Here is a 27,330-nt window from a genome sequence, read left to right on the forward strand (position 1 = left end):
GAAACAATGCCATCAAATTATCTTTGAATACCCACTGAAAAATATAAAGCTTTTTTTTTCTTATGTAGGGTGGGGGCTTACAGCAGTGTTAGGATAACTGATTTTTTTTTTTGTGTGTGTTGTTGTCGGTTCATTCTTCTCTTAAAAACATCCATTTGGGTTTTAAGCCATAAACGCTGCTTCTTGTTCCAGGAGCTGCAGTAAGGAGATGGGCAGGCAGTGGAGAGCTGGAGCTGGAGCCGGCTGGCGGGATGAAGGATTCAGCTGATGCAGAGAGCTCTGTTACCCCGCATGGAAGGGTGCATGGTCGGATGGAGGCTTGGAGCTCCTAAGACAAACGTTTAGGGTTCCTGCACTGCACGGACTCCCCTTTATTGCTGCCAATCAAACAGTTGGAAAGACAACACCCCGAGTTACTGCCACGTAAGTAAATGCAAACCCAACTTTGACACCCCCTCCCCCTGAAGCAATTTTATTTTGGATATACGAGTGATCGGCAAACCCGCCCATGTGCCAATCTTCCATGTCGCCGGAACTCTTGTTGGGTTCAAGCAGCCTAGCTCTGGTTCAACGTCTCTGCCTTTGTGTCTCTGTTAACCTGTTTACCGCTGGAACAGTGTCAGTTTTGACGTGTTCAGGGCAAGTCAGGATATAATCAATGGGGTTCTGGCTGGATGTTCCTGACAACTGCCTATTGGGGATATTTAGGGTTTGGGGACTGGTCAGTTGGTCAGATGATAAGGGTGTCATATGTTTTTGGTGATGCTCATTTTGTAGCGTTTCTAGCCCCTTCACCCCACCAACTGTATGATGAAGAATTCAGTAAACAAGTGTTTAACAAGCTATGGAAAGTACATTGTAAACCAAATAGGGACTTGGAGCCAAAGATTTACATGTGTAACAAATACAGTTGTTATCATTTTTTTTTTTACTAAATCTCGGATCTGGAAGTTGCTGTAAGCACCATACAAATATCTCACTTTTATACGATGTATCAGTCCTGGGATAAAATTCCTTGATGCGTGTAAACAATATAGTAAAAGCATTCGGAGGCTCTAATAATAACATACTTTTTCTTATACTATAACAGATTTCTTTGCTTTGTTCTTACAAGTTTTGCAGTAGTTAACATTTGACACTTTGTTACTTGTTATAGGACCAGACATGGGACATTGATCTCGCCATTAACACAGAGAGGGAACTATTTAGTGTATAGCAATATTCTAATTAAAGTATGTGTCAACAGAAAGTCTTGTGGACTGTAATGCTTGCTGTAATAGTGTACAGTGCCGAGTATTACCTTGCATGCAGTGTTATCATGTAACAAATTGAAGATCACCATATATATCAATTTTGTGAAATTCTTATCCAAGTGTTTTATTGGTATGGAGATGGAGGCACATGCGACCCACGGTTACAGGTGATTAACCTGTGAATTGCTACAATTGTTCTGTATATGATGCTCTCTTATCACTTCCATTATCGGATATTTGTTCCATTCCCTGCTAGGGATGACGCAGGACATATCTTACTGCTGACGTAAGAGCATTGAGTTGACACGGTAGAGGTGTATATTGGTCTTAAAGCACTAGTTTTCTTATGTGGTTTACCATGCAATACAATGCCTATGTGTATGTGGGAATACAGCTCAGTGTGACCACTGTGATCTTCAGGCTCCATGCCAGCTACATCTCTGAAAAATGTGTTTTTTAGATTGCTCTTTGGCGCCTCTTCCGACTCCATATGGAATTACATTCTCCTATATCATGCAGAGGGACCCTGTAGGATTTCTAATGTAGATTTTTTTTATTCCAGAAAGCATTGGCTTTAATGAATAGTGTTCAAAAAGAAAGCAAACTATTTACCAATGCTTTAGGTTATCTAATTCAGAAAATAGTTCAATCACTCTATCTATATTCGCCTAAATAATGCTCCAAGGTAAGAACTGAACATGTGAAACTTTTTTTTAAATTGATACCATGGTTTTGTTGTCCACTAAGTTTAATATTTATATATTATATTCCCGAACAAAAAGAAAAAAATAATATGAAGGGTCATCTTGGTCTGAATGATGTAGATGTGATTGACAAGGGAAAAGGTGTTTAGGGCAGGCCGTGCTGCGTTATTTACAACCCACTGCTTGATATAGAGCCTTTGTTAGGGCTGGAAAGCTAATTTACTGCTGATCAAAAGCGCCACATAGTTAAAGGACTGGTAATGACTGCTAATTTCATTTCAGCCTTGTACATCCCCAACTACTGTAATTAAGGATGGGCCATTTAAGTGCAGGTGAAGAATATTTTTTGCCATTTTTTTAACTTCAACATCACCAGCCTAGTCCGCACATAAACACCGAAGTTATATTACAGCTAAATATTTCTGTATATTCCTGTATTGTACTCGGGACCTTCCTAGAATTTGGCCAATGATTTGCATGTAAAACACTATCTGTAATTTTACCCAACTTTTCATAATATATCAGATGATTTTCTCAAAATAGTAATAATAAAAATAATAATAATAATAATAAATAATAATAATAATATATTTGGATAAAATGTATACGATCTAAAAATAATAGTTACAAGAAAGAAAAGCATTTTGAATGGATGCAAACGTGAGTTCTGAAATTTAAATAGAAAATAGATACACTATTAAACAGATATTGTAACAGTTTCCCTTGCATAATGACTAGAAGTCTGCATTAGAGTGCATTTTGCAAGTGACATGTTATTTCTTTCAGTAGGCTTCAAAGGGCAGCAGGTCTGCATTTTTGCAGATGGTCAAAACTGATAGGAAAAAAATATTTCAGTCTTTCTTCCTTTTTATCTGTGTAGACTAAAGAGCTGTAGTAGACCCCGCTAAGATTGTATGATGTATCTTTAGCAAGTGATTGAGGATGTCTTAGATGTGTGGCTGTGTTTAGCACGTTGTCTTGAGCCCCCCCTGTTGGACACAGTGGGAGCTGCACAGTGCCAGTCCGAGTACAGCACATGTCTTTGGCTTGTGTAATTTTCATTATAGAACTTTTTCCCCCTGACAAAAGCAGGAAATATATGTCAGCGGAATATTCTAAATCCTAATTGAGAGAAAGGTCTACCAGTGTTAAAACGTTTGAAGAATGAATGTCAGACCTGCTCATTTATGTCATTGCTTTCTTCATCATTAGTTCCTAAGATATGTTGAAAGTTTAGGAGGTAATTTGTCGGTATGATTAAAACCTTATACATTCCCCATTAACTGTATCATTTGTAAGGAAGCCTCGTAATCGTTTTAATACGCCTTGTTATCCTGTCACAAAATAATAACCATCGTACTAATGTATGGTGAAAAGTATAGATTTGGCTATAATATCTTATATTGCGTTTTATTGTATTTTAATAAAGTGAATTATGTTGTTGTTTTTTTTTTAAGTAGTCTTTTATACAAACACTGATCCCCAGTCTGCCTTTCTGGCTAGTGGTATATTGGAAGATGTTTGTTAGATATTTACACATCCAAAGAAGGAAAATTGATACATATGTAGCAATAAATATAGATGCAATTACTTTTCGAGACAAATCTCTTTATTCTTCAGGATTTAACAAGGGAACGTAAATGTTCCGATTATATATGTGTGCTATTTCAAAACTCATTTTCACTAATCTGATTAACTGACCTATTTCAATATTTTCCCGATGTGTCACTTTTCCTAAAGCTACAGTATGACCTACCTGTTCCTTTTTCAGTGCGCCTTCTATATAAAACTGTACAGTTACTTTTCTCCCAGCGATCCACAAATTGAATTTATATTTTACAGCCATACTTTTCATTTTGAAACCTACAGTCCGCTCATAACGATATATTTAGGTCACCGGTTATTTTATAATGACATGGATCACATAACCCAGTTATTACTAGTGCTACAGGATACCCCATAACTAGCGATGAAAAGGTATAATGTGTTCTGCGTAGAAATAGGTAGTCTAGCTTATCCAAATACATTCAGATATCTGAAAATGAAATGCCATGCTTTATTATATCCCCCAAACCCAACATCTTCTGTCATTGTGAATTAATACAATTGACACTATTCGCTTGTTAGCACAAGGAAACATACACATGGTCGTCCGCACAGAACACTGTATTTATTGTATAAACTATCTTCATAGTCATTTGTCCACTTACAGCATAGCAAAGGTGTGAACGGCCATCAGTAACTCTAATATCTGACTGGCTAAATTGAAAATTATTTGAACTGTGTATTCATTACTTCGGGTATGTTCTTAGAGGCTATTTGACTGGCCTTAATACCTACTATTAACATAGATTATCACAGGTTAACAACATATGGTATGTACGATAATAAATATGTAAAATGTCTATCTCATATCTATCTATATCTATCTATCTACCTATCTATCTATCTATCTATCTATCTATTTATTTCATATATATCTATCCGAACATCAATCAGTTTGTTCCTTTTTTTCATTCTCTCTTTCTTTTCCTATTCTATAATGTGCATGTCTTAGCTCTCTCTCCCCCTATCTCTCTATTTATTAAGCAAAATATTAAAAAGATAACCGCTATGTGATTTTTATGGCATAGAGAAGTAAGCATATAGCATGGATGCTTATGTAAGATAATGACAAAATATTTATTTGAAATCCATGTTATTTCGGTGTGTAGAATCAGGATGAAATAAGGTGGTTGGATGTGAAGACTGGTGCGCTGAATTCCACCGCTTTTCAAGAGTCCTTGAATGAAATGATTGGATAAATCTGGGTCTGGATAAAGCGCTTGTTATTGCCTTGTTCCCTGGTACATATAATGCCACTTCTCAGAATTACAATTGCTTTGCTTCCTCATCGTCCAGGAACAAAGCCAGGGCGAAGTAGTTTCAGATAATCAATAATATATTTCAAGGACGCTCTTGTGGTACCGGGTAATTGTTCTGGAGTATTGAAATTAAAATCTCATTGTCCATTTACTACTGGGGCAAAAGCAGACTTTCGCATTCATGTCTACATTAAGTGAATCTGCAAATACCTTTATAGATTCAGTTCCAAGTGTTACTACAGTGTTCTATAACAAGACAATAAACGCTCTAAAACTATTTACACGTTCACAAGAATTATTAATGATGAAGCATCTTTGACAAAAAGAGTTACATATTGTGAAACGTTTTATATTCCAGTAAGACTATATTGGTCGGATAGGTATATGTGTGTGTATATTGTCAAATAAATATATGTGTGTGTGTGTGTGTGTGTGTGTGTGTGTGTGTGTACTATATATATATATATATTTATATATACACACACACAGACACACACATATATATATACAGATATAAATATATATAAATATATATATATATATATATATATATATATATATATATATATACTGTATATTTAGGCCTCGCTCCATGTAACAGGTGTGAGGATTGCTTTTTTATCAATCACATCACCTAAATCAATTTCCAACGAAATGAAAACTTTTGGCTGCCATATTTGACATTTTGTTCAGGATTGAGTTAGCAAGGCATTAATTATTTCAGAGGGAGATAAAACTCTCATTCCCCAACAGTCAAATAGGCCCTTTTCAGATTTTTAATTACAAAATAAAATGAGGCCAGCTCTTCCTCGCAAGGGTTTGTGAGTGGTTAAACAGAGCTTTCCCCCCAATACTGGTGGTCGTCTGCCTCAACTAATTAGCAATGCTGAGAAATTCCTGTTAACAAGGACATTCTCCCAGTCCCCGCTGGTCCCCTGCAGTTCTTCATTTCCATAAGAAGATTAGGAGTGCAGGGAACACACTGTAATGCAGATGCAGAAAAGAAGCGTTTTTATAACAAGCAATATAATAGTACGATGCTTGGCTGGCTCTCACCTAATTACCGCAACTTAAACCTCTATTTGCTTCTCAGGACAAAAATGCTTCTGCTGTTCTCTGTACTTTACCAAGACTTTATGAAGACTTTGTCCATCAATACCCTGCTTTAGCAACAAAAAACAAACTTTTCTTTGGCCCTGTAAAATTTCGGGCGCCATTTTTAAAATATAGATAGGAAAAGTAAAGAAAAGTAAGGAAATTAAGGAGTATGCTTTTCAATTTCTATGCACATGTGATTATCAAGATAAAATATATGCAGATTTTAAAGGGGTGATGGAAGTCGTGTATTATTTGATATTGTACCGGTGTATAGTATGATATAATATATATATATATATATATATATATATATATATATATATGTATAAACTTGGATATTAATTTGATTATTTGATTTTTAAACACTAGTTAATAATTATGCTGTTTCATTCATTGTAAAATCAAATACATTTCTGTAAATCAAAAGCTTTCAATCTTTAGAGATTGCACTTTTGAAGCCTGAAAGAGGAATAAATGTCTGCCCTGAACGTTATTACGTCTTTATTGAATAATATAATACACTTATTTGTTAGTCAATACTCACTGGATTGAATATATATCTTTTTTTTAATATTGCACTTTAGAATGAGCACTATTAATTGACATATTTCAAATATTTTAGTTGCATGTTGCTATGACAGGGATTAAGTTGTCCATGCTTTTCTAATACAACATGCCGTCGTACTTTAGATTACTAAATGGTGTTGCGCCTTAAAATACTGTTTACGTTTATAAAACGGAGATAAATCGGTTTAAACACACTGCAATCTTATAACTTGGACAATTTTAACTAGTTTAAACCGTTGCTAAAGAAAACAAGTCTAAAGAACAATTATGAAACAGTAATGTTGAATTGTAAGATAAAACAGCGTACCATTAATTATAGATAACCTCGATTTATTTGACTGCTGTATAGAGACCAATAGTTTACGTAAAATACAGCGATGTGTGTTACCGCGGCCAGCCATTAGAAGGCGCTCGTACACTATTAGTGTCTAAAGGACGTTTCAAAGAGCCTGCTCCTTTTTAATCCAATGAATACCCACTTTAATATCAATTGGAGGAAGATCAGAAAATCTCTAGTGTGATGTTCAAACTTATCTCAGAGTATTTCTTCTGCAGCAAACTGCGTCTCTGAATTTCTGATTCCGATAAACTTGGCACATTATCAGTGTGTTATATATATATATATATATATATATATATATATATATATATATATATATATATATATGTGTATGTATAGATCCTGATATATATCTATCCATATTTATCTATATATATTTTGTGTGTGTGTGAGTGTGTTTCAAAATTTACGCATAGTCAATGTTATACATTCACATTTAAATTGTCCTGTGTTACTAATATTTATTTGCGCTTGTGTGTATTTTAGGTCCACGGCTCAGTACACGGGAATGGAAGTAATCTTAGAAGACTCTTTGTTTGACACTGTGTAGTTACAACAACAGAAACACAACTACCTATTTGTAACGGCCATGCTGCCATTTCTTTTAGTATTGATGTATCCCCCCATTGAAATCTTTATATTGTGACAATAGAGCAGCTTCTGAAATTACACTTTGCCTTCCCCCAATTCTTTCTGGACAGAGTCAGATTCAGCAGACACTTTATAATACACTGCAGTGAGCAATGGGTCTCTCACTTGAGGTTTTCTATGTTCTGTAGAAAACAGAGGTTATGCTGTAGCGTCACTTGGCCTTTTTCTGAAATCATTCGTTATGTGAAAGCAGTAGATTTTTTTCCCCTTTCTTAAATGAACTTGTATTTTGGATTATGCTGCCTGAAATGTGTTTTTTTTTTTTTGTTTAATCTGACGGCGGCTTTCTTAGCAGAATTAAGAACTATTCGGTTGCTATGGCGAGCCCTTCTTTTCTGTTTGTATAGAAAGCGATTGTGTGGACTGCTGGGGGCATTCAGAGGGGGAGGGCAGGGCTGAGAGCAGTTATGTGCAGGCAAGTGGATGCCAAGAATCGCAAAACACCTGCAACCACAGGCCCACATTTTTTTCCTTACTTACTTGATACGTGCAAATAATGACGATTAAAGCTACAAATCATATAGTGATACCTTTTGTGGTATCAAAACGAAATAAATTCCCAAACTGGGCACCAATCCTGGATCATAATCCAATCTGAAAATCTGCACAGTACTTGTAGCTCATTTTGTTTGTGTCGATCCCTTTTAGAATATATATACATATATATATATATATATATATATATATATATATATATATATATGTATACATATATATATGTATACATATATATAATTTATATATATATATATATATATATATATATATATATATATATATGTATATATATATATATATATATATATATATATATATATATATATATAGCAAACAGGTTTGCAGCTGCATGTAATCTACAACTAAGTAGCATACCGTTATGCATCTGTATTTTTATTTCTCATTCAGATGGGTTAATTCCGTACCGTAGTAATTCATGGGAAACTTTCAGCATTGCAGTTAGAGAAGACCTGTTTTCCCCCCACTTCCTCTCCTAGGCGTGTGTGACCTGTTGCTACTGTGAGATAGGAGGGGGAGTGGTATTACCATAGGTTGCTGAGAGTCTGCTCCCTCCCCGTGTGCACAGTCTGCCGGCCCCTTCTAACCACGCCCATTTCATGCAAAACTCAGCCGAGGGCTGCCTTTGCCTGGAGAGGGAGCCGCGTTCTGATTGGCCAGCAGAAACCCATTTATTCCCTGACAGCCCCCATCACATGGATGGTTGTCTATTAACTTGTTTCAAAAAAGTAGCAGGACTTGTCAAACGCGCAGGGATGAAAAGTAGTTTGCTGGCTATCTGAGAGCAAGAGGCACAAGAGAGACACAGAGCAAGCACAGAGTTTGTGACTGGGCAAAGCATCCTCAGCTTCTGAGTTTGGACAGACTCTTTATTTTCTTGGCTACAAAGGCTACCCACAAAGCTGCGTGAATGTACAACATGATGGAAACCGAGCTCAAACCTCCCGCCCCCCAGCAGACTTCTGGGGGCAACGGGAACTCCAACTCTGCGGCCAACCAGAAGAACAGCCCGGACCGAGTCAAGAGACCCATGAACGCCTTCATGGTGTGGTCCAGGGGGCAGAGGAGGAAGATGGCCCAGGAGAACCCCAAGATGCACAACTCTGAGATAAGTAAGAGACTGGGGGCCGAGTGGAAGCTGCTGTCTGAGTCTGAGAAGAGACCCTTCATCGATGAGGCCAAGAGGCTGCGAGCCCTGCACATGAAGGAACATCCGGATTATAAATACAGGCCGAGGAGGAAAACCAAAACCCTGATGAAGAAGGATAAGTACACCCTGCCTGGGGGCTTGCTGGCGCCTGGGGGCAACTCTATGAGTTCTGGGGTAGGAGTTGGGGCGAGCCTGGGAGCTGGGGTTAATCAGAGGATGGACAGTTATGCTCACATGAACGGCTGGACAAACGGGGGTTATGGCATGATGCAAGAACAGCTCGGCTACCCGCAGCACCCGGGGCTGAATGCACACAACGCGGCTCAGATGCAGTCCATGCACCGCTACGACGTCAGCGCCCTCCAATACAACTCAATGACCGGCTCCCAGACCTACATGAACGGCTCCCCCACCTACAGCATGTCCTACTCCCAGCAAGGGGCCCCAGGTATGACACTGGGTTCTATGGGCTCCGTGGTAAAGTCAGAGTCAAGCTCCAGCCCGCCTGTAGTCACTTCTTCTTCCCACTCGCGGGCTCCATGTCAGGCAGGTGACCTCCGGGACATGATCAGCATGTACCTACCTGGTGCAGAAGTGCCAGAGCCAGGTGCCCAAAGCAGACTTCACATGTCCCAGCATTATCAGAGTGCTTCTGTACCAGGCACAGCAATCAATGGCACGCTTCCTCTATCACACATGTGAAAACAAAACAAAAAAAAATCAAAAGAAACTTTTATTAGAGTTTGGACTTTTTTGGACTATTTTTGTACAGAGAAAAAATGGGGAGGGTAAAAAAAAAGACTTGTAAAGAAGAAAGGAAATTACACAAACATAAAAGTTCTAGGTAGGAACTTTTCAGAATGTTTGCAGAATTATTTACCAATAATATTTAGAGCTAGTCTCAAAGTGATGAAAATGTTTTATTATTTGCAAGGAACTTTTGTACAGTATTTATCAGATAAACATGGCAATCCAAATGCCCATTGTTTATAAGCTGCGACTTTGCCAATCTTTTTACAGTCATAGGTCAATACAGCTTGAATTAAGCTGCAAGAGGGGAACAGTTTTTCTTAACAATTTGGACATTTTATTCGTTTAGATTAATTGTACAAAAGAAAAAAAAAACAGGACGAGTACTTGCAAAAACAATTCCTCGGTTTTACATTTAAAAAGGGCAGACAAAGTGTATTTTTTTTCTACTTATTGTTAAGAGCAGACATGACTCAAACAGTTGTTAATTTATAATAGGCTGTTTTCAAAGTCTTCATCCTGTTCAGATAAAAAAAAAGCAACATGAAACTACTGTGTTTGAGATATTTTCTTATGGTTTGTAATATTTCTGTAAATTTATTGTGCTGATATTTTAAGTTTTTTTCTCTCTCATTTTCAGTAGATGTATTTTAAAGACTCGGCTCAGTTTGCCGAAAGTCCATGTATATATATGAACTAATTCCACCCTTATAACAGGTACATTTCCAACTTAAGTTTTTACTCCATTCTGCAGTTTGAGATAAATAAATTTTTGAAATATGGAATCTGACACTACGTTGAGTCTTTGATTTATTTTGTATCTGTTGAAATGTATTAACAGCAAAACGAGCTTGTGTAAACGTGATATCGTTTAGAACAATATCACCAATATTAATTTTTAACATTGGCTTTAAAATTTCGAAAAAAAAAAAAGCATTAGCTTTAAATTGAAGTTAATGGTTGTATGGTGACAATACATTTTATATCATCGGGGTTACTGTAGTCCTAGTGTAGTCTTCCATGTTAAACCTAATGTTTTCTAATCAAATGCATTTTAATAACAGAGTCATGTTAATGTGTTAACAATGATCAGTGGAGATGACATAGAGCCAGCATAATGGAACATCTATCTCCATACAAGGTAAATGTTGCTTTGACATTTGGTGATAAAGTGGATCAGTGTAATGCATCCGTCAAGCTCTGCTTCTACTTTGTATTTTCAACGTAGAAGAACAAACGTTCTCTGTATTGCAAACAAATTGCGCCTATTACAGCTGTTTTAATCCTATCTCTAAATTGCCAGCGGGGTCCAATACTGGATAATATCTCAAGCTGATAACAAGCAAAAAAAGAAGCCTTGACTCCATCAATTTGCAGAAGAAATCTTCCAGCTATGAGGTAGATTTTCACTTTTAAGGCTGAATAATGCTGCTTTTTGATCTGTGTAGAGTGGTTTAACCATACGCTTTCCGTGGCTAGCAATTACATCAAATGTACTTGGGTAACTTAATTCATTTATAGGGTATTGATTATGGCATAACGCTCCTGGTCACTTGTTATGGTTTTGTCATAAGAGGCAGTTAGTGATAACAAATGATCATTTTTTTTAAAGCCACCGTTCTCGGTTAGTTGTGTGTCGCCTCAGATGTCACATAAGTCTTTATAGAGCGTTTGTTTGGAGAATGCAGCTTTAATGTTTATGCAAATTCTGATTACTTTAACCTTCCTGCTGCTTGTTAAGGGTGAAAGGGTTAAATCGGCTTTGTGATCTTTTGGCCATTAATTCAAATAACCACTATACTCTTAAATTACTTCAATGAGCACCATCGTGTTGCAGGCCAGAATGCTTCATTAAGGGCTTTAAAAGAGGCCAGTGTCATTATTTAACTCGCATATTATAGGTATAAAAAAATTAAATGTAAATATGTCGAATTTCCATTTACATATTACATACTGCTGTTACCACCCTCATTGTCAGGCCAGCGCGTAGTGAAAGTGTTCTTGTCATCTCTCTCTCTTATATATATCTGTCCAGATCTTGTTCAGGAGTTACCTATAATCATTATAGATCACACGCTCTAAATATACGCTAATATATGCCGAGACAGAATTCAGAGCTGCAAAATAATGTATGCCAGGATTTTTCTTCTGCTAACGCATGTTTGGCTACTCATACAAGAATACCGCGTGTTATTTATTAAAGTTATGTCAGGCCATATTTCACTGCAACTTTTTACAAAAAAAACCAAGTATGCATCTTACATTTTCACTTAATTAATCTATCTATCTATCTATCTATCTATCTATCTATCTATCTATCTATCTATCTATCTATCTATCTATATATCCTCACACACACATATCCTACAAATGTGTTATTGCTTTCTTTGACTTGCTCATAAAAGAAGTACATATTTAATTTGTAAATGGTTTAATGTATTCTAATAACAAATCAAGTTTTGATATCTTTGTGCAAATTCTTCTAAAATAGAATCTGACCGAAGCTTATGCTAGTTGATTGTAGTTTCATTATTCTCTATTACAGATGCACTAAACATTGGTACCTATATCTGCAGTTGCCGTGCCCGGTAGTCCCTTTTGGTTTAAAGTAGTTTCTCACTAACGTTACATAATGTTTAGATTAAACCATTGATGAGATTAAAGTTTCCCATGTGAATGTTTTAAACAAAGTGGTAAAATATTTTGTCGAACAGAGGAGTAGATTAGCAGGCATCCTTGCCAAGGCAGACTAACTGGTAATACATGCAGTCTCAGGGGACAAGAGCTCACATTAACTGCTAAATGAATATTTGACAAGGGCTCACTCTGAGGCATTATTACTACAATCGCATCCCTACTGGACTTTCAAAGGGTCATAGGCCATCGGTTCAATTAATTATTTATACCGCTTGTTCTTGCACTGCGTTTTACTGCAATTGACACGTTCTTACAGTTGGGTCTCTCTAGAGATCTAGATATAGTTTTTAAAAACATAGAAGATATGGATGGGGAATAGTCCTGCATGGACATAAATAGCATTGGTTTTATCCAGTCCAGTCTTCTGTACATGCTGTAGTGTTGCCACTCTTGCAGAATAAATAAATATTATATAGATATATAGATAGATCAATTGGAGTTCATAGTACAGAGGCAGAAACACGTCAGGAGGCTATAATTAATTACCCTCTGGAAAAATTCACCTATGGCTGACGTTTGTGCTGTAGAGTACTGGACAGTTTGTAAGCTGCCAGATTTCTCACATTAAAATAACAAACGATCGCCCTAGGACTGCGGGCTACATCGCCTAGCCCCAAGGTGATGGGCCTCCTTCTCAGGCCAGGCCAAGGGGGACCAAACCCTGCTCTCCTGCTAGCTAACTGTTCTTTCATTGGACCGTGATAACTTTCTTTTTTTTTTCTTTCTGCCGCTGATTTTCGTTTTTGCAATTTAAATGAGTTGTGTGTTGACAAATTATTCGGTCTTTTGAAATTTTGAAGCCTTCTTTCTTGTTGAAGATAAAGGCTTTACAATAGTGGGCTGGCGTGGTATTGGAACTCTTTTACTAGAGAGGACTGAGAGTAAGGCGAGGGTTTTGTCATTTAAGTAAATAAACAGTGCACTGTATTATATACAAATTGTGTCGACTGTATGCAGGGTTTTTTAAGGTGTAGTTAGAAGCACATATATATGCATGTAAATGATACAGTGCTATTACTATTCTCTAGTACTCTACATTACTGTATCTAATCAGCACACACATTTACTGTGCTATTTTTTTTAACAGACACACACACACACACACACACATACACACACACACACACACACACACATATATATATATATATATATATATATATATATATATATATATATATATACATATATATATATATATATATATGGCCCGTAATACCAAAGCACGAAGTGTGTTATTGTTGGTAATTTTATTTAGTAGACCGTCATACCAGGGAGTCTTTGCTGAAGTTTTGGATTTAGTAATGGCAATCTGAACTGAGTGTAGAGAGCTCCTAAACTCATCCGAGGACCAGTTGGTGTGACGTCATTGTACCCCAGTAACTGGTTGGAGCTTTCTCACATTAAACTGGCTGTGCTGCTTGGCCAGTTAGTGGGATTTGTTAATTTACAACACAAAATTACCGGTTATATAATGGGAAGCTCAGAAGCCACTTTTCAGCAATCTGTCTCTACAGCCTATAGTTTTCAATATTTGCTAAGAAAGACATACCTAATCGTTTTTGGAAGTTCTGTTTATTACTATATTATCATCCTGCATTGTAAAAGGCTTTCTGTTCTTTTGCAAGGAAATGTTTATACTGTACTTCAGTGGGTCTTTCAATCTCTTATTCATGATTCCTCCGATAAACTGGCTTTTGTCTAGAAATCGTGACACTCTGTTTGGCTGTTGGTGTGACTGAATCATCTCACGGTCCTAAATCACCAATGTTAGCAAAGTATAAATACACAATAAAACCTTGTGGCCCTGAGGAATGACAGCAGGTATTTTATATATAAATGCCCTGCCGTTTACATTAATGGCGCAAATGGACCGCGATATTTGTATTAATTTCGTGTAATGGGGATTTTACGTGCTATATTTTGCAGTCTGGATCGCTGTTAAATGTGTCATTCCGTATTCTTTCGGAATGGTGTTTTTTAAGCTCTTACAAATTGCAAAATTGCAGAAGACACAGAAATAATAAATGTATTAAAGGAAGCAGTGTATTCTCGGGAGCCCCTTATCATCTGCCTGCAGACTGACTGATCCTCTGCTTTATGCTAATAAACCACATGACGTCACTCTGCCGTCTTTTGGGGAGAAGGTTAGAAATTATCTTATACTATAAATGTTAGTTCTAATATTTGTCTTCCATGTATAACACTTATACACTCTGTTTATGTGTCTGTTTTGGAAGACTGATTTTTTGGACTGGGCTTCAAACACAATATCTATCTATCTATCTATCTATCTATCTATCTATCTATCTATCTTTCTATCTATATGTCTATCTATCTTATCGTAAATTTATGCAATATATATCGCTAACATTTATTTGACCTTTTATTAGGTGTTATTCTTAGGTGATTGTGATGACTTGTGTAGTGCATTCATTATACTAATCCCTACATCCCTCCCTTTACTACATAAATTGTTTTGCTACACAAAGTGGCAAAACAACTCTTTTTCTTTTTTTTTTTAATGAAATATCCACATATTTATTCTTAATACTGCTTTCTCAAGCGGAAATGCAACAAGTTTCAGCAACTTGTTTTCACCTGGACTTAGCAATTTGTGCCATTTGCGGCTCAAATATTTGTGTCAGTCAACAGGTGTCTTGAATAAGAACAATCAATATTATATACTTATATATACATAAACAAGCGCAGGACGTTTTTTTTTAAAGAGTTTGTTATTCCTATTTACACTTTAATACTTTTAAATATATAGAAAGAAACTGCTGTAATACCTACGATTATTGCTTCGTTTCATTGGCTGATTTGCATATTTTTTTATTTGGCTATTTCAAATAAAGCAGGAGAGCGCATATATATATATATGTGTGTGTGTGTATGTGTGTGTGTGTGTGTGTGTGTGTGTGTGAGAGAGGATCGTACAGTGTACTTTGAAATAGTAACCCATGAGTTTGTAGTGTGGTGTGACAATGCGCAGGTATATTGTAGACTTTTTTATGTTTTTAGCCTACTCATCAATCAATATTAGGCTATAGTTAATTACTAATATGTAACATGTATTTGCAAGTGAGCTTGCTTATGGGTCAATACAGAATTAATACATTACATAATACCCAACAAAGTGCATACATTTTCATCTACAGAAACATCCAGATGATGAATAGTTTTCGGATCAATCATTTTAAATACTACTACATGGGAATATTTTTTGTTTATATATCTATTGTGTTTACCTAACGTGAATCGTGTAAAAAAAAGCATTACAGACTAAACTAATAAACTAGGATTTAATTTTATTGCTAATACTTGGTAACTGATTGATTCACCATTTATACACAGACATATACACAGATGGCCATGAAACAAGTAAGGCTGACTTATTCGCCACGCCGTGAATTTGGATATTACGCTGATTTTCTCTACCTCTATCTCACACTCCATACACTTTACATAGCTATGTTGGTGAACTGGAGGAACACGCTACACTCCAATCCATCTCAAATAGTTTTAATTAATACTCTGCAATACATTTTAATTAGTCACTTATTTAAGCCATTGAAAGCTAGTGGATTGGGAAGAGTGCAGGCTCTCTACCATTGATATCCCCAAATCATCTGCAAATATATGTCATTGTGAGATTTCTGAAACGCTCTCTGATGAGCAATACTCAATTTTTTGTGAGGGGTGAAAAGCAGTATGAAATGGGATGAATTGAGTCCTGTCAGAGATGTCTTCTACTTGAACAGTCTGTTCTGGTGAATGTCAGGAGCTGGGTTATCCAGTGCAGGTGCACTGGTGCTGGGGGATGGAAAGGGAGGGAGGGGTGGGCTATGTGCTCAGCCAAAAAAGCACATTCTCCACAATAGACCACACACTGCCAGCCAGCATGGCATCGACTCACACTTTGAGAGTTTTTTTTTCACCCTCTTACACAGTTCTCAGTTCAGAAAGTGGCTATACAGTACCACCAGCAAGGGATCTTTAATGAACATTTGTCACTTGTATGACAAACACAGAATTTCTGTCATTCTGTATAGGAAAGAAACATTCTTTACCACAGAAACATCTTACTAAAACATATCTTTCTTTTTCTTCTATTATACATTAGATTTAGTAATATTGACATATTTGAATGCGTTTTAAAATCTAGCCAATTATCTAATAAACACAAAATATCTGCGAGGCAAACTGATTTAATCATTCTAGATTTCTAATAAAAAATAATTGAAAGTCGTTCATGCTATTTGTCTTTTATAAGCAATACTAATTGTTTGTATCTATGATTTATGTTAGAAGTGCATAGGTAAGATTAACCCAATCCTAGCTTCAGTGGCCCCCGTTAATAGAGTTTTCCTCTTGTCACTGTCGCCTCATTCCAGGCCTCTTAGTTCCCCTCTCCCGTCTCAGCCTGCGTGCAGCAGATTAGGACTCTTTAGGGGTGGATTGCTGGAGCATTGCACTGCAAAATTGCTTCTTGTTTGCTTATAAAAACCTATGTAACCGGAAAAACTTTTATCTGAGTACAAATGGCATCAGCTTCTAGTGTATTTTGCAAGTATCTATTTGACTGCAACTCGTTAAGCTCAGAAAAATAACAGTCAACCATTATTGTTTTGCTGCAGCTAAACTATTTTCCTGCATCGCTGTAAATGGATTTCATAACCATGCAGAAAACAAAAACGCTGCGAGGAAATGAAAAGGAAAAGTGTGCAACTTCGTCAGTGTCTGGAATATTTAGCATCACTTCAGTGTGTTCTGTAATGCTCTATGTTTTATCTGTGTAGGTGATGGCGTCTGACGCTGGCTGCTCCCCAACTCAGGCTGTTATCAACGTATAGGAGAGAGTCAAGCGGCTTCAATCAGCAACTTGTCAAAGTGCTTCTCTCTACACAGTTGACTCCGGTGTGTATACCACCATCCCCAAATTATAGGTATGAAAAGCCGTGTGTGACAAGGACATGAGGCCACACAACCCCTATAGTTCCAGTCTGGCGTTTTTCCGCACTTCTTCCCCCATGTTACTTAATATCCTTTGTGTAGTGTTCACGCACAGACCCATAATTAATCCCCCCTGATTAATGCATGCTCTGTGCCCATTGGGGAGTCAGTACCTTGGTTTATACAGCATGTATCTAAATGATAAACCTGTGATGAAAATTCTGTAGAAATCAGCAGTTTTCTTGTGCTTTGCCCAATTGCTCAGGAAGATATCACATTTGAATTGCATTTAAATACTATGTGGATTAAAAAAAAGGAGTTAGTTTTATAAAGCATTATATAATAAGGTATGCCTTAATCTTTGTTTCTGGCAGATTAATTTAATTTTGATAACATATTGCAATTCCTAGCATTCCTGTGCTGTGTTTGTTCTCTATAAGACAAATAAAATACTATTGACACATAGGGGCTACTAATTCGAGTTAATATGATCTTTATGGCAATATAACAGCGGATAATTGGCCTATTTTTCTGGACAACAATGTAATTCACAATAGCTTTATTATTTAATAACTTCAACCTTTAGTTGGGAGGGCCCCGGCAGAGAAGATCTTTTCTTTCTAGCTGAAGTTGTTGGGGAAGAACAATAGGAATGTAATTGTACAGATTTCTGAAGATGACTTGTGGAAATGAACTGTTTAGATATGGAGGGTCCCTCGGATGTCGGCGTATTTGCCTGCCCCTTAGCACCCCCCTACCAACGCAGGATTTACAGAGAATTCTGTTGTGTTCATTGCCTAGCAACAGCTTGGATATTCCCAGAGTAAATACACTCCAGAAGCCTCAGACCTATATATCATGGACTTGGAAAAGTCTATAACCTCAAACCCCCGCCAGAGACATAGCTGGCTCTCCTGTGAAGTCTGCACTATATTAAAAGCAAAATCTTGAAATAATTCAACCTTTCCTTTAGAGAGAGATACAGAGAGAGGGAGAGAGAGGGGATGTGTGTGTGTGTGTGTGTGTGTGTGTGTATATATATATATATATATATATATATATATATATACACACACACACACACACACACACATACATATATATATATATATATATAGTCTCACTCGGTGTTATAATTCATAATGTGCTACCTGTTTGTGAACAAGTCACAGAGGTGACAGCCAGCGAACACTCAAAGGAAACTTTCCCCAAACAGGAGGCTTGAACAATGCTGATCCTCTGCCTGTCCCTGCTGGCTCACCCCAAGCGTGGAACAATGTCAGCTTTGATGCACTTTAAGCAGGGACAGCAGGGGACTGTGGTGATGTATGGCATTCTTCATCCTAGTGCATCGGATCCTGGGAGAAGGAGGAGGAGGAGGAGGAGGGGGCAGAAGTACAAAAATAATGCCACGATAAAAACCTCAAACTTTCTCACTCTATTTCCATACTGCTTTACCCCCTAGTTTGTAGAGCTAAATATATGCTGATGTATTGCTATAAAGCTAATCGTTACTTTACATTAAATATTTTTTTTTTATTATTTAATTCATTTTTTATAACCTTTTATGATAGACCAATCTATTATTCAAGTTCAATATATATATATATATATATATATATATATATATATATATATATATATATATATATATATATAAAATTTTATTTATTTGGGAGTATATATTTAAAACTAAAATATTTGGTTTAAATGTACGGTCAATATTTTAGAGTCTCTTTCATTTTCTAAGAATTAAAATATTAACGTAATAAACGTCATTTCCATATTAAACAAATAATAGTAAGTAAATTACTATTTTTTTGTTCCTTTACAATATGAAAGCAGCTTTGCATGGCATGGCATTTTTAATAGCTATTAAAATATTAATTTCCCGTTTATAACGCTCTCAGAATAGTCTGCGGCTGCTAACGTCTTATCTTGTTTTCTACAGTTAAGCAATCATATTTGAATTCGAGCAACAATACAGTGTGGACTATGTTACTATCCTAGCTTCCGCAGTGACTATGGATTGTTTTCATCCGATAAAATAAAGCGAAGAGTCCGCGAATATTCTATATCGTTTTATACGATCACAAGGTAGAATTAAGAAAGATGAATTCAGAAATAGTAACGTGTTGTTTTTTTTGTTACTCATAAATATATTTTAATTGCCAAATAAGGAAGTTTACGCTTCTTTTTATTCATTTTAGTAGTTTTTCCTTAATATAGTGACAAGTAACACCCTCTCACTTTTACGCTTTATGCTTAAGCAATAAGCTCAACCCACAATTATTTAAATGCATATAAAAGCAGTATATGGATACGTTCTAATAGGTGTAGTCTAGAAGTTGAGGAAAACCATGACCTGTTTGCCATTTTCAGCAATAAGTAAATGTACAAATGTCATAGACAGGGGGACAAGTCCCTTTTTCTTGGAGCAGACGTAGTTGGGCTACTGGTGATTTAAAGGGCACACAAGCAGTGAGCACTCTGCAGGTGCACACAGTACCAGGGCCATCCGCACTTTAATGTAGATTACTCTCCAAGTCGTTTGATCGAGGCTTTAAAACCCTTTACAATTGCCAATTATGGAATAGACTGTATTTTTCTACTAATAATAATGTCTTAAGGGTAAATCCCCGGGGCTTGGAGATTCATGCACAGAGACAGTTCTCTTGTACCTGCAGAGTCAGTTTTATTATGCCAACTTGTGGATATTGCTAAGGCATAGCCCCTAGTTTTATTGGGCCAAGAGATCTCACAATAGCAAAACACCACACAAAGAATATTTCTGGCTCTCTACCTCAGTGTTTTCTGTTTTGCTTAATTTAACTGCTTCACTCCATCACTGTAATAACATTGTGTTATCTTAATCTCTGTGCTATCTATCTATCTATCTATCTATCTATCTATCTATCTATCTATCTATCTATTTATCTATCTATATATCTATTTATCTCTATTAATCTATATTGTTTCTAGTAATGTAAGTTAGTGGAAATCTGCTATTGCATTTGGAGAGGCATTTCGGACGTAGCTTACATGAAGAACAAAACAAAGATGGTAGTTGTGGCACGGAATGCAAAGGGTTACACGTCAATAAATGTCACATTTGCCCAGTGCAGAAAGTTTTCTCAGTCCTTTTCATTGACAGTAGGGAGGGGCAGGGGTCCAGCCATTCATTAGCCAGCACCAGGCAGAAGCATTTCTGCAGAATGTGCTCCCAGTCCCCGGTGAAGGGAAAGTTTCAACAGCAGTCCCCTTTGTTCCCTGGGTCTCCTTCCCAATTTCAGGCTTCAGCAGCACATCCCCAAGTTTGTTTGTTAATGACGCTATTGCCATCTGGCAGACCCTACTTATCCAAGAGATATCAATCTCCCAGTTTATCTGCTCATAGGATCCTTACAGTAGGGAATAAGGCGACAGTGGTCTATGCTATGGTCTATTTGTGAGAGTGCAAGGGAACATATTTTTTTATCAGCATATAAACTTGTATCAGTCATGTATCAGTCATGTTATGAATAGTCCTTAACGGGGGAATTTTTAATACATTTTTTACTGAATATAATGTGTTATGGAAGCAAAATATTAAGTACCGAAATAATACATTTTTTAAAACATGATAACATCTTATTATTAAACTTCCTGACTATATGTAGTTCAAATGGGGGCATTTAACAAGGAGCCTACCAGATCCATATACTGAGATGCATGGAGTATTTGTCGCCCCCACACCCACAACGATGTACAGTAAACATCCCATCTTGCTGGCTCTTTCTATTAATGTCAGCCTATCTGATCACAAAGGTACATTCCATCATCTCCCAGACCGCTTTCAGCAGCCACATCACAAACACCGCACACACTCCCTCATACATACACATATTACATGTATCTTTCACGGATTGTTTGTTATAAACTCCCTGCAGCAGCGTTCAGGGAGTCTCATAAACGGGAAAACTAAGTGTGGGAATAGACCAGCACTGGGTACTGTTCCAAATAATGGTGGCTGAGCTTGCTGGGGTTTTACAGTGTAATGATGTTTATTAAATATTACTAATATATACATAATATATAAATAGTACTAATATAATATCCTGTCCCCCTCGGTCATGCGTCTGTGTTATACAGAACCCAATGACCATGTACCAGTCCATCTTCAATAGGAAAGCTGTAGCCCTGTAGCTGATGTGGAACAATAAATGACAGGATATACATGCTGTGACTTCTAGTTCCACAACAGTTGGAGGGCTAAAAGTTTTCTAAGCCCGCTGACTGTTAGGTCTTCTTTTCCAAAGCCAATTTAGAGTCCTAACAACACGGCCTAATGAATGATTAATTGATATTACACAGTGTTGGTGGAATTCTAGCACGGCCTAACCCTGATAACACATATGATATATAATCCCTCCTCTGGACCAAGGCAATGCAGGTAACTGGTTAAACTGCGTCGTGACCCGTTTTTAGCTTATAAAGTAGATTTGGACAAATTGTAGACCTAACCAATTTAAATAAATGCACTTTTAATAAGTGATCATTAAAATGGTTATGCTAAATATAGCCCATTATATGCATGACTTCTTCCTAAAGGGTAGCTCCTTTTCTCAGGGCTGTTCGCTTACTCCTTAACTATAGCCTGCTGGGGAAACCTGATTATGCTGGATCCATACACTTCTATGGATTTCATCAGCCTAATTAATGCCTTTTACTGTGGTCCACGGACCCTGAATGGCCTTTTCGCTATCATTTGATGAGTGGAGGAATGTACGAAGAAGGACATTCACAGTTTTCACCCTCTCTATACTGACATGTAATGAATATTAAAAGGGAAGTGTGTCCTCGTTCTTGCCACATCATCCCACGGACCCAGATCATCTGTCCATTCCCAATCCTCTATCTAATATAGCCAATATAACCATCATCCAGTGTCCTGCCCATGCTGATGAGTATTGTATATAGCAATTATGTTGTAATCTTGACAGGTCTCTGTTCTAGGGTCGTTTATTATAATTCATATACTACGTACAAATGGAACGTTATAGTGTCAAACCCAAATGCAAGGTGTGCGTGTGTAAATATATATATATATATATATATATATATATATATATATATATATATATATATATATATATATATATATTATATATATATATATATATATATATATATATATATATATATACATATATAATGTTTTACAGTCAACACTAATGAAGAAGACGATGAGAGAGGACGCTCCTGCCCAGGTTCAATTCTCCATCTTCTCCATCTGTTACTGGGACCTGGCTGGGCAGACCGGAGACTGTAACAATCCCGCAAGAGTCATTGATCCTAAAACTTGACACCATGTAAAATTCGGTTCGTTACTTGCCGCAGTCAGTGCCTGCGCTTGACATTGTTAATAATTGCCCGGGATTATGGGGATTGTGCAATCAGACAAATCAAATGAGGAGATGCCATTAATTGCTCAAGAGAGCTCAGAAGGATAAAATGTGATTTCTGCTAAATTTGGAATGAAAACAACCCCCTTCCCCCTTTCCCCATTAAATACAGAGAAGAGGTGTTAGAAAGTTTTAAATCAACACAAATAACTTAATAATTCAACCCAACGAAATTTCAGAAAAGGAACTAAACATTATTAGAGATAATTGCGTCATATCTCGTGCTTCCTGCCTCTCAGTAATGATATATCTGCGATTAATTCGCGAGACAGGGCTATGATCTGTGTTACTGCATTGCTCCTTTGCCGTTTTATTAGGGGATCTAATTCATACAACCACTACTATATACTTTTTTTTAACACCAATTAATATACTTCCCCAGTTCTCTTTCAAACAGAGCCTCCAAGTACTCTGCGCCAATCACATGTGCATTTACAGGTACACACAGTTCACTTATATAGAAGGCATCAGAGGGGTTTATATAGATGACATATTTATTTGTTTGAATGAGCGTGTAAATCTTATTAGAATCTTAATGTTATTTTATTTCGATATGAATAAAACCCATTCTGTATTTTCCTACATTGTATTCCATGTTGATAACTACCCTTTCTTCCTAGATACTAGAGTATCGCTTTTATTGACAGTAACCCGTGATCACCCAAGGTATCACAGTGTGGTCGATGCTTACCTCTCTCTTGGTTAGGAGTAGGGCATGCTGGGTGTTGAAATAGCGGATACAAATGTGTAATCCTAGCACCTTTGTGTTCTGTTCTGTGCCTTGGATTACTTTCTGTATAATTACCTAGGTAGACCCCACTGCTGTAGCGGCGCAGTAGAGGAAACTAGTCCAGTATAGGTTTTGGCAATTTGGGGGCCCTAGTGCCGGCACTATACTTAAGGGAAGTTCGCACGCTGATCAGGTAACAGCTGAACAACAGGGCTATTGGAGTGGGGTGGTTATCTCTGCTTTCTGCAGATCACAGTTCTGGCACTCCCGGCTTGTCATTGTGTCCTCTCATAGAAATGACATCCTGTTAAAACGCACAGGATCAGGCTATGACTAAGGTTTCACATGTGAATGCTGGAAATATTATACACAACTACAACTACATCTATCTATCTATCTATCTATCTATCTATCTATCTATCTATCTATCATTATTAGTGATGCTTTGGATCTGATTTATTTTAGGAAAGTCTACATCCCAGAATGATAGCTAGTGCTGATATTATCCACATATTGAAGGTATTATCCATAATAAATGCAAGCATTGCTTTTTTAATCTATCATTAATTCTGACAACATTTAGCTCAGTTATCCATCTCTTAATTCAATTGAGAGAGATAACTTCCTCTTTTCCTGTGTTTGCAGCATCTGTATAATGCCAATGGCTATCTTTAACACAAGGTGAAGACAGATTAAGCAGACTTTCTACTAGTTTGGAAAGAAAATGAGAATAAATAAATAAAGACTTAAGTTGCACATACATACCGCAATTGTGACAGCCAGATTTACCGTGTATGGGAACCCTTAGACATATGCTGTAAAGGGAAATAACACCATAAACATATTTTGTCTAATTTTATAATACATAAAAACTACCTATGTATCAGGCTAGAAATTGTTCAAGAGATGTTTACTTATTTTTGTAAATTTACCCTTTTATCAGCCTCCACCTAGCTACTGTGATTTTGGGGATAATAATAAAAAAAATAATATTAAATGTTTTTTTATGATTTTTAGCAAAGCTGCACACATTCTTTATTGATGTTTAATAGCAGGAATGGCATCTCCACTTTAATCAAAATGCCCTTTCACTTTTATTTATCATTTCCTCTGATCTCTCCCCAGTAGAGTGCTTCTTAACCTTTTTGGTGTCTGGCACCTCTTTGATTCTCAAAATATGTTTTTGCACCCTCTTGAAAAATATGTTCAGAATTTTATATTAGCAAAACATAAATTTCTTGCAAAATACTTTTACATACATGATTGTTAAAATTCGTAAAATGTGAACATAGTTTCAATTCTCAATGACTATATTGCTGTTTATAATCAATAATAATATCCTTGCATCCAGGATCTTTTTTTCTAAATAGACATCCACATGTCATCATTTGATTATATGCAGAAATGATGAAAGTACCATCTCACATCGAGGGTGATAGCAAAAAGTATTGGTAACTCTATTGGTGCCTTTACCAGTGGAAATGGTACTGACTGAAGACCTCAGACTTGTTTTGTCCATTTTTCAAAGAGGTTTATTTACTAAAGCTTCTAAAAAGGAACAATGGAAGTGTTGACCTTAGCAACCAATAAGATTTTAAATACCATTTTCTAGAATGTTCTCGATAAATGATAGCTAGATTTTGATTGGTTAATATGGGCAACACCTCCAATTTCCTTGATAGAAGCTTTAGTAAATCTACCCCTAGATCAGCTCTAGGCTGCCTGTGGCCCTCCAAGCCTGCAGCTGTGGCCCTCAGCACCTTCCTCCTTTATTGTAAAGACTTGATGCTATAGCTTGTAACACTTGTTTAAAACCTCTGCTGATATGTTATTACAGATAGGTGTCTGTTTATTTCATTAAATGTATTGCTCTAATTACTGAGATTAATATGCAGCCCCTGTGAAGGATAGAGGGTTGCACCATGTGGGGCCTGGAAAGTATCAGGTTGCTGATCTCTGCCCTAGATGTTAAAAATTATTTTCTGTTAAAAATCTGGAATCTGGTTAACAACTACTGTCTTAGTGGATGTTTGTTACATAATTACCATGAACTTAGTCATAGGTTATCTACATAGTACATTGTAACCACTATTATAGCATTAGACCATTGGCCCCACAGTCAGCAATCTTCATTGCAGAACCATGCATGCGTGGACATATTGTTTGCAGCAACCATTCATTCTCTTCAGCTCAATATGACTTTTAGGCAATACAATTCTCTATTGCTATAATTATTCTTTCCCATTCTGTATTTTCATTTTTCAAGAACTGGTTACACATACTTTACTTACATACCTTACACTTGGTACATGTAGACACATAAACTTGTATCAACATCATCATTACCATTTACAGAGAACTCACTCACATCAGTCCCTGCCGCATTGGAGCTTACAGTCTAAATTCCCTAAAACACACACACACATACACACGTCAATTTTGATAGCAGCTAACTAACCTACTAGTATGTTTTTGGAGTGTGGGAATATACCGGAGCACCCAGAGTTTTTGGAGTGTGGGAATATACCGGAGCACCCAGAGTAAACCCACGCAAACACAGGAGAACATACAAACTATACACAGATAAGGCCATGGTCGGGAATTGAACTCATGACCCCAGCGCTGTGAGGCAGAAGTGCTAACCACTAGGCCACCGTGCTGCCAAGCAACAAATGACATGTTGTAAGTGTACAGTAGTAGAGAGGTACAAATATTCAGGTGGAGAATCACTGCTACAAGCAAAAGAAATAGACACGAAAGGGGATGGCTAAAACAGGGCAATTTTCTCCAGATATTCTGCATATGCTACAAACCAATAATATGGAAATCATTAACTTATACCATGCAGAAGAGGATCTGAATCTTACATGTTTACAGGTTGACAGTATGTTTATGAAACCTCTCCCAACACTGAACCTCTAGAGATTTGACAGTTATTGATTTTGAAAACTGCATTTTCCATATAAAATGTAATAAGATATAAATACACCCACAAATCTGTCATTCCAGTGGGGAAACTTGCCTGAGTGGTCAAAATGGTAATGACAAATAAGAAATCCGAATAGACGCTGCAACTTAACATAATATTGCTGCGACACTAATGAATGAAGTGACGCTGGAGTTGTCAATATACAAACAGCTCCTCAGAAGTATGTTGTTTGGGTCATCATCATGTCGTTTTACACCAGACCTCTTGGAAGCATATCTGAGTATGCATCCAAGCCTAATTAGGTTGTATTATGTCTACACGCCCTTACTGCACTCTCCGAATGCCCATCTCCAGGTGTAAGGGACCAAAGTTCTAAGATAAGCACAAATCTAAATACGGACGCATTTAGGTGTGCATGCACAGTACAGAATTGCACATTTTTTGTACCATCATCATCATCACCATTTATTTATATAGTGCCACTAATTCCCCAGCGCTGTACAGAAAACTCATTCACATCAGTCCCTGTCCCATTGGAGCTTACAGTCTAACTTCCCTACCATACACACAGACAGACAGAGAGAGAGAGAGAGAGAGAGACTAGGATCAATTTTGAGTGCAGCCAATTAACCTACTAATATGTTTTTTGGAGTGTGGGAGGAAACTGGAGCACCCAGAGGA

At 36.9% G+C, this 27,330-nt stretch overlaps 1 protein-coding gene and 1 long non-coding RNA gene across 8 annotated transcripts in view; both read left to right on the plus strand.

Annotated features, from left to right (window-relative positions):
• LOC142143911 (uncharacterized) overlaps window positions 1-27,330 on the plus strand; it is a 182,475-nt gene that overhangs the window by 121,890 nt on the left and 33,255 nt on the right. For 3 of the 7 annotated variants that reach the window (XR_012689597.1, XR_012689594.1, XR_012689598.1), the window contains exons 2-4: window positions 193-423; window positions 17,393-17,539; window positions 19,498-19,643. This is a non-coding gene — a long non-coding RNA (uncharacterized LOC142143911). The remainder of the gene's footprint in view (window positions 1-192; window positions 424-17,392; window positions 17,540-19,497; window positions 19,644-27,330) is intronic. The other 4 variants (XR_012689595.1, XR_012689599.1, XR_012689600.1 and 1 more) reach the window with 3 other exon arrangements.
• Window positions 8,678-10,683, plus strand: SOX2 (SRY-box transcription factor 2). Its single transcript, XM_075202184.1, has one exon. It carries the CDS (start codon window positions 8,904-8,906, stop codon window positions 9,843-9,845), a length of 942 nt encoding a protein of 313 aa, XP_075058285.1. The 5' UTR covers window positions 8,678-8,903; the 3' UTR covers window positions 9,846-10,683.

The sequence above is a fragment of the Mixophyes fleayi genome, chromosome 3 (assembly GCF_038048845.1).
Source record: "Mixophyes fleayi isolate aMixFle1 chromosome 3, aMixFle1.hap1, whole genome shotgun sequence".
Taxonomy (NCBI): Eukaryota; Metazoa; Chordata; class Amphibia; order Anura; family Limnodynastidae; genus Mixophyes; species Mixophyes fleayi.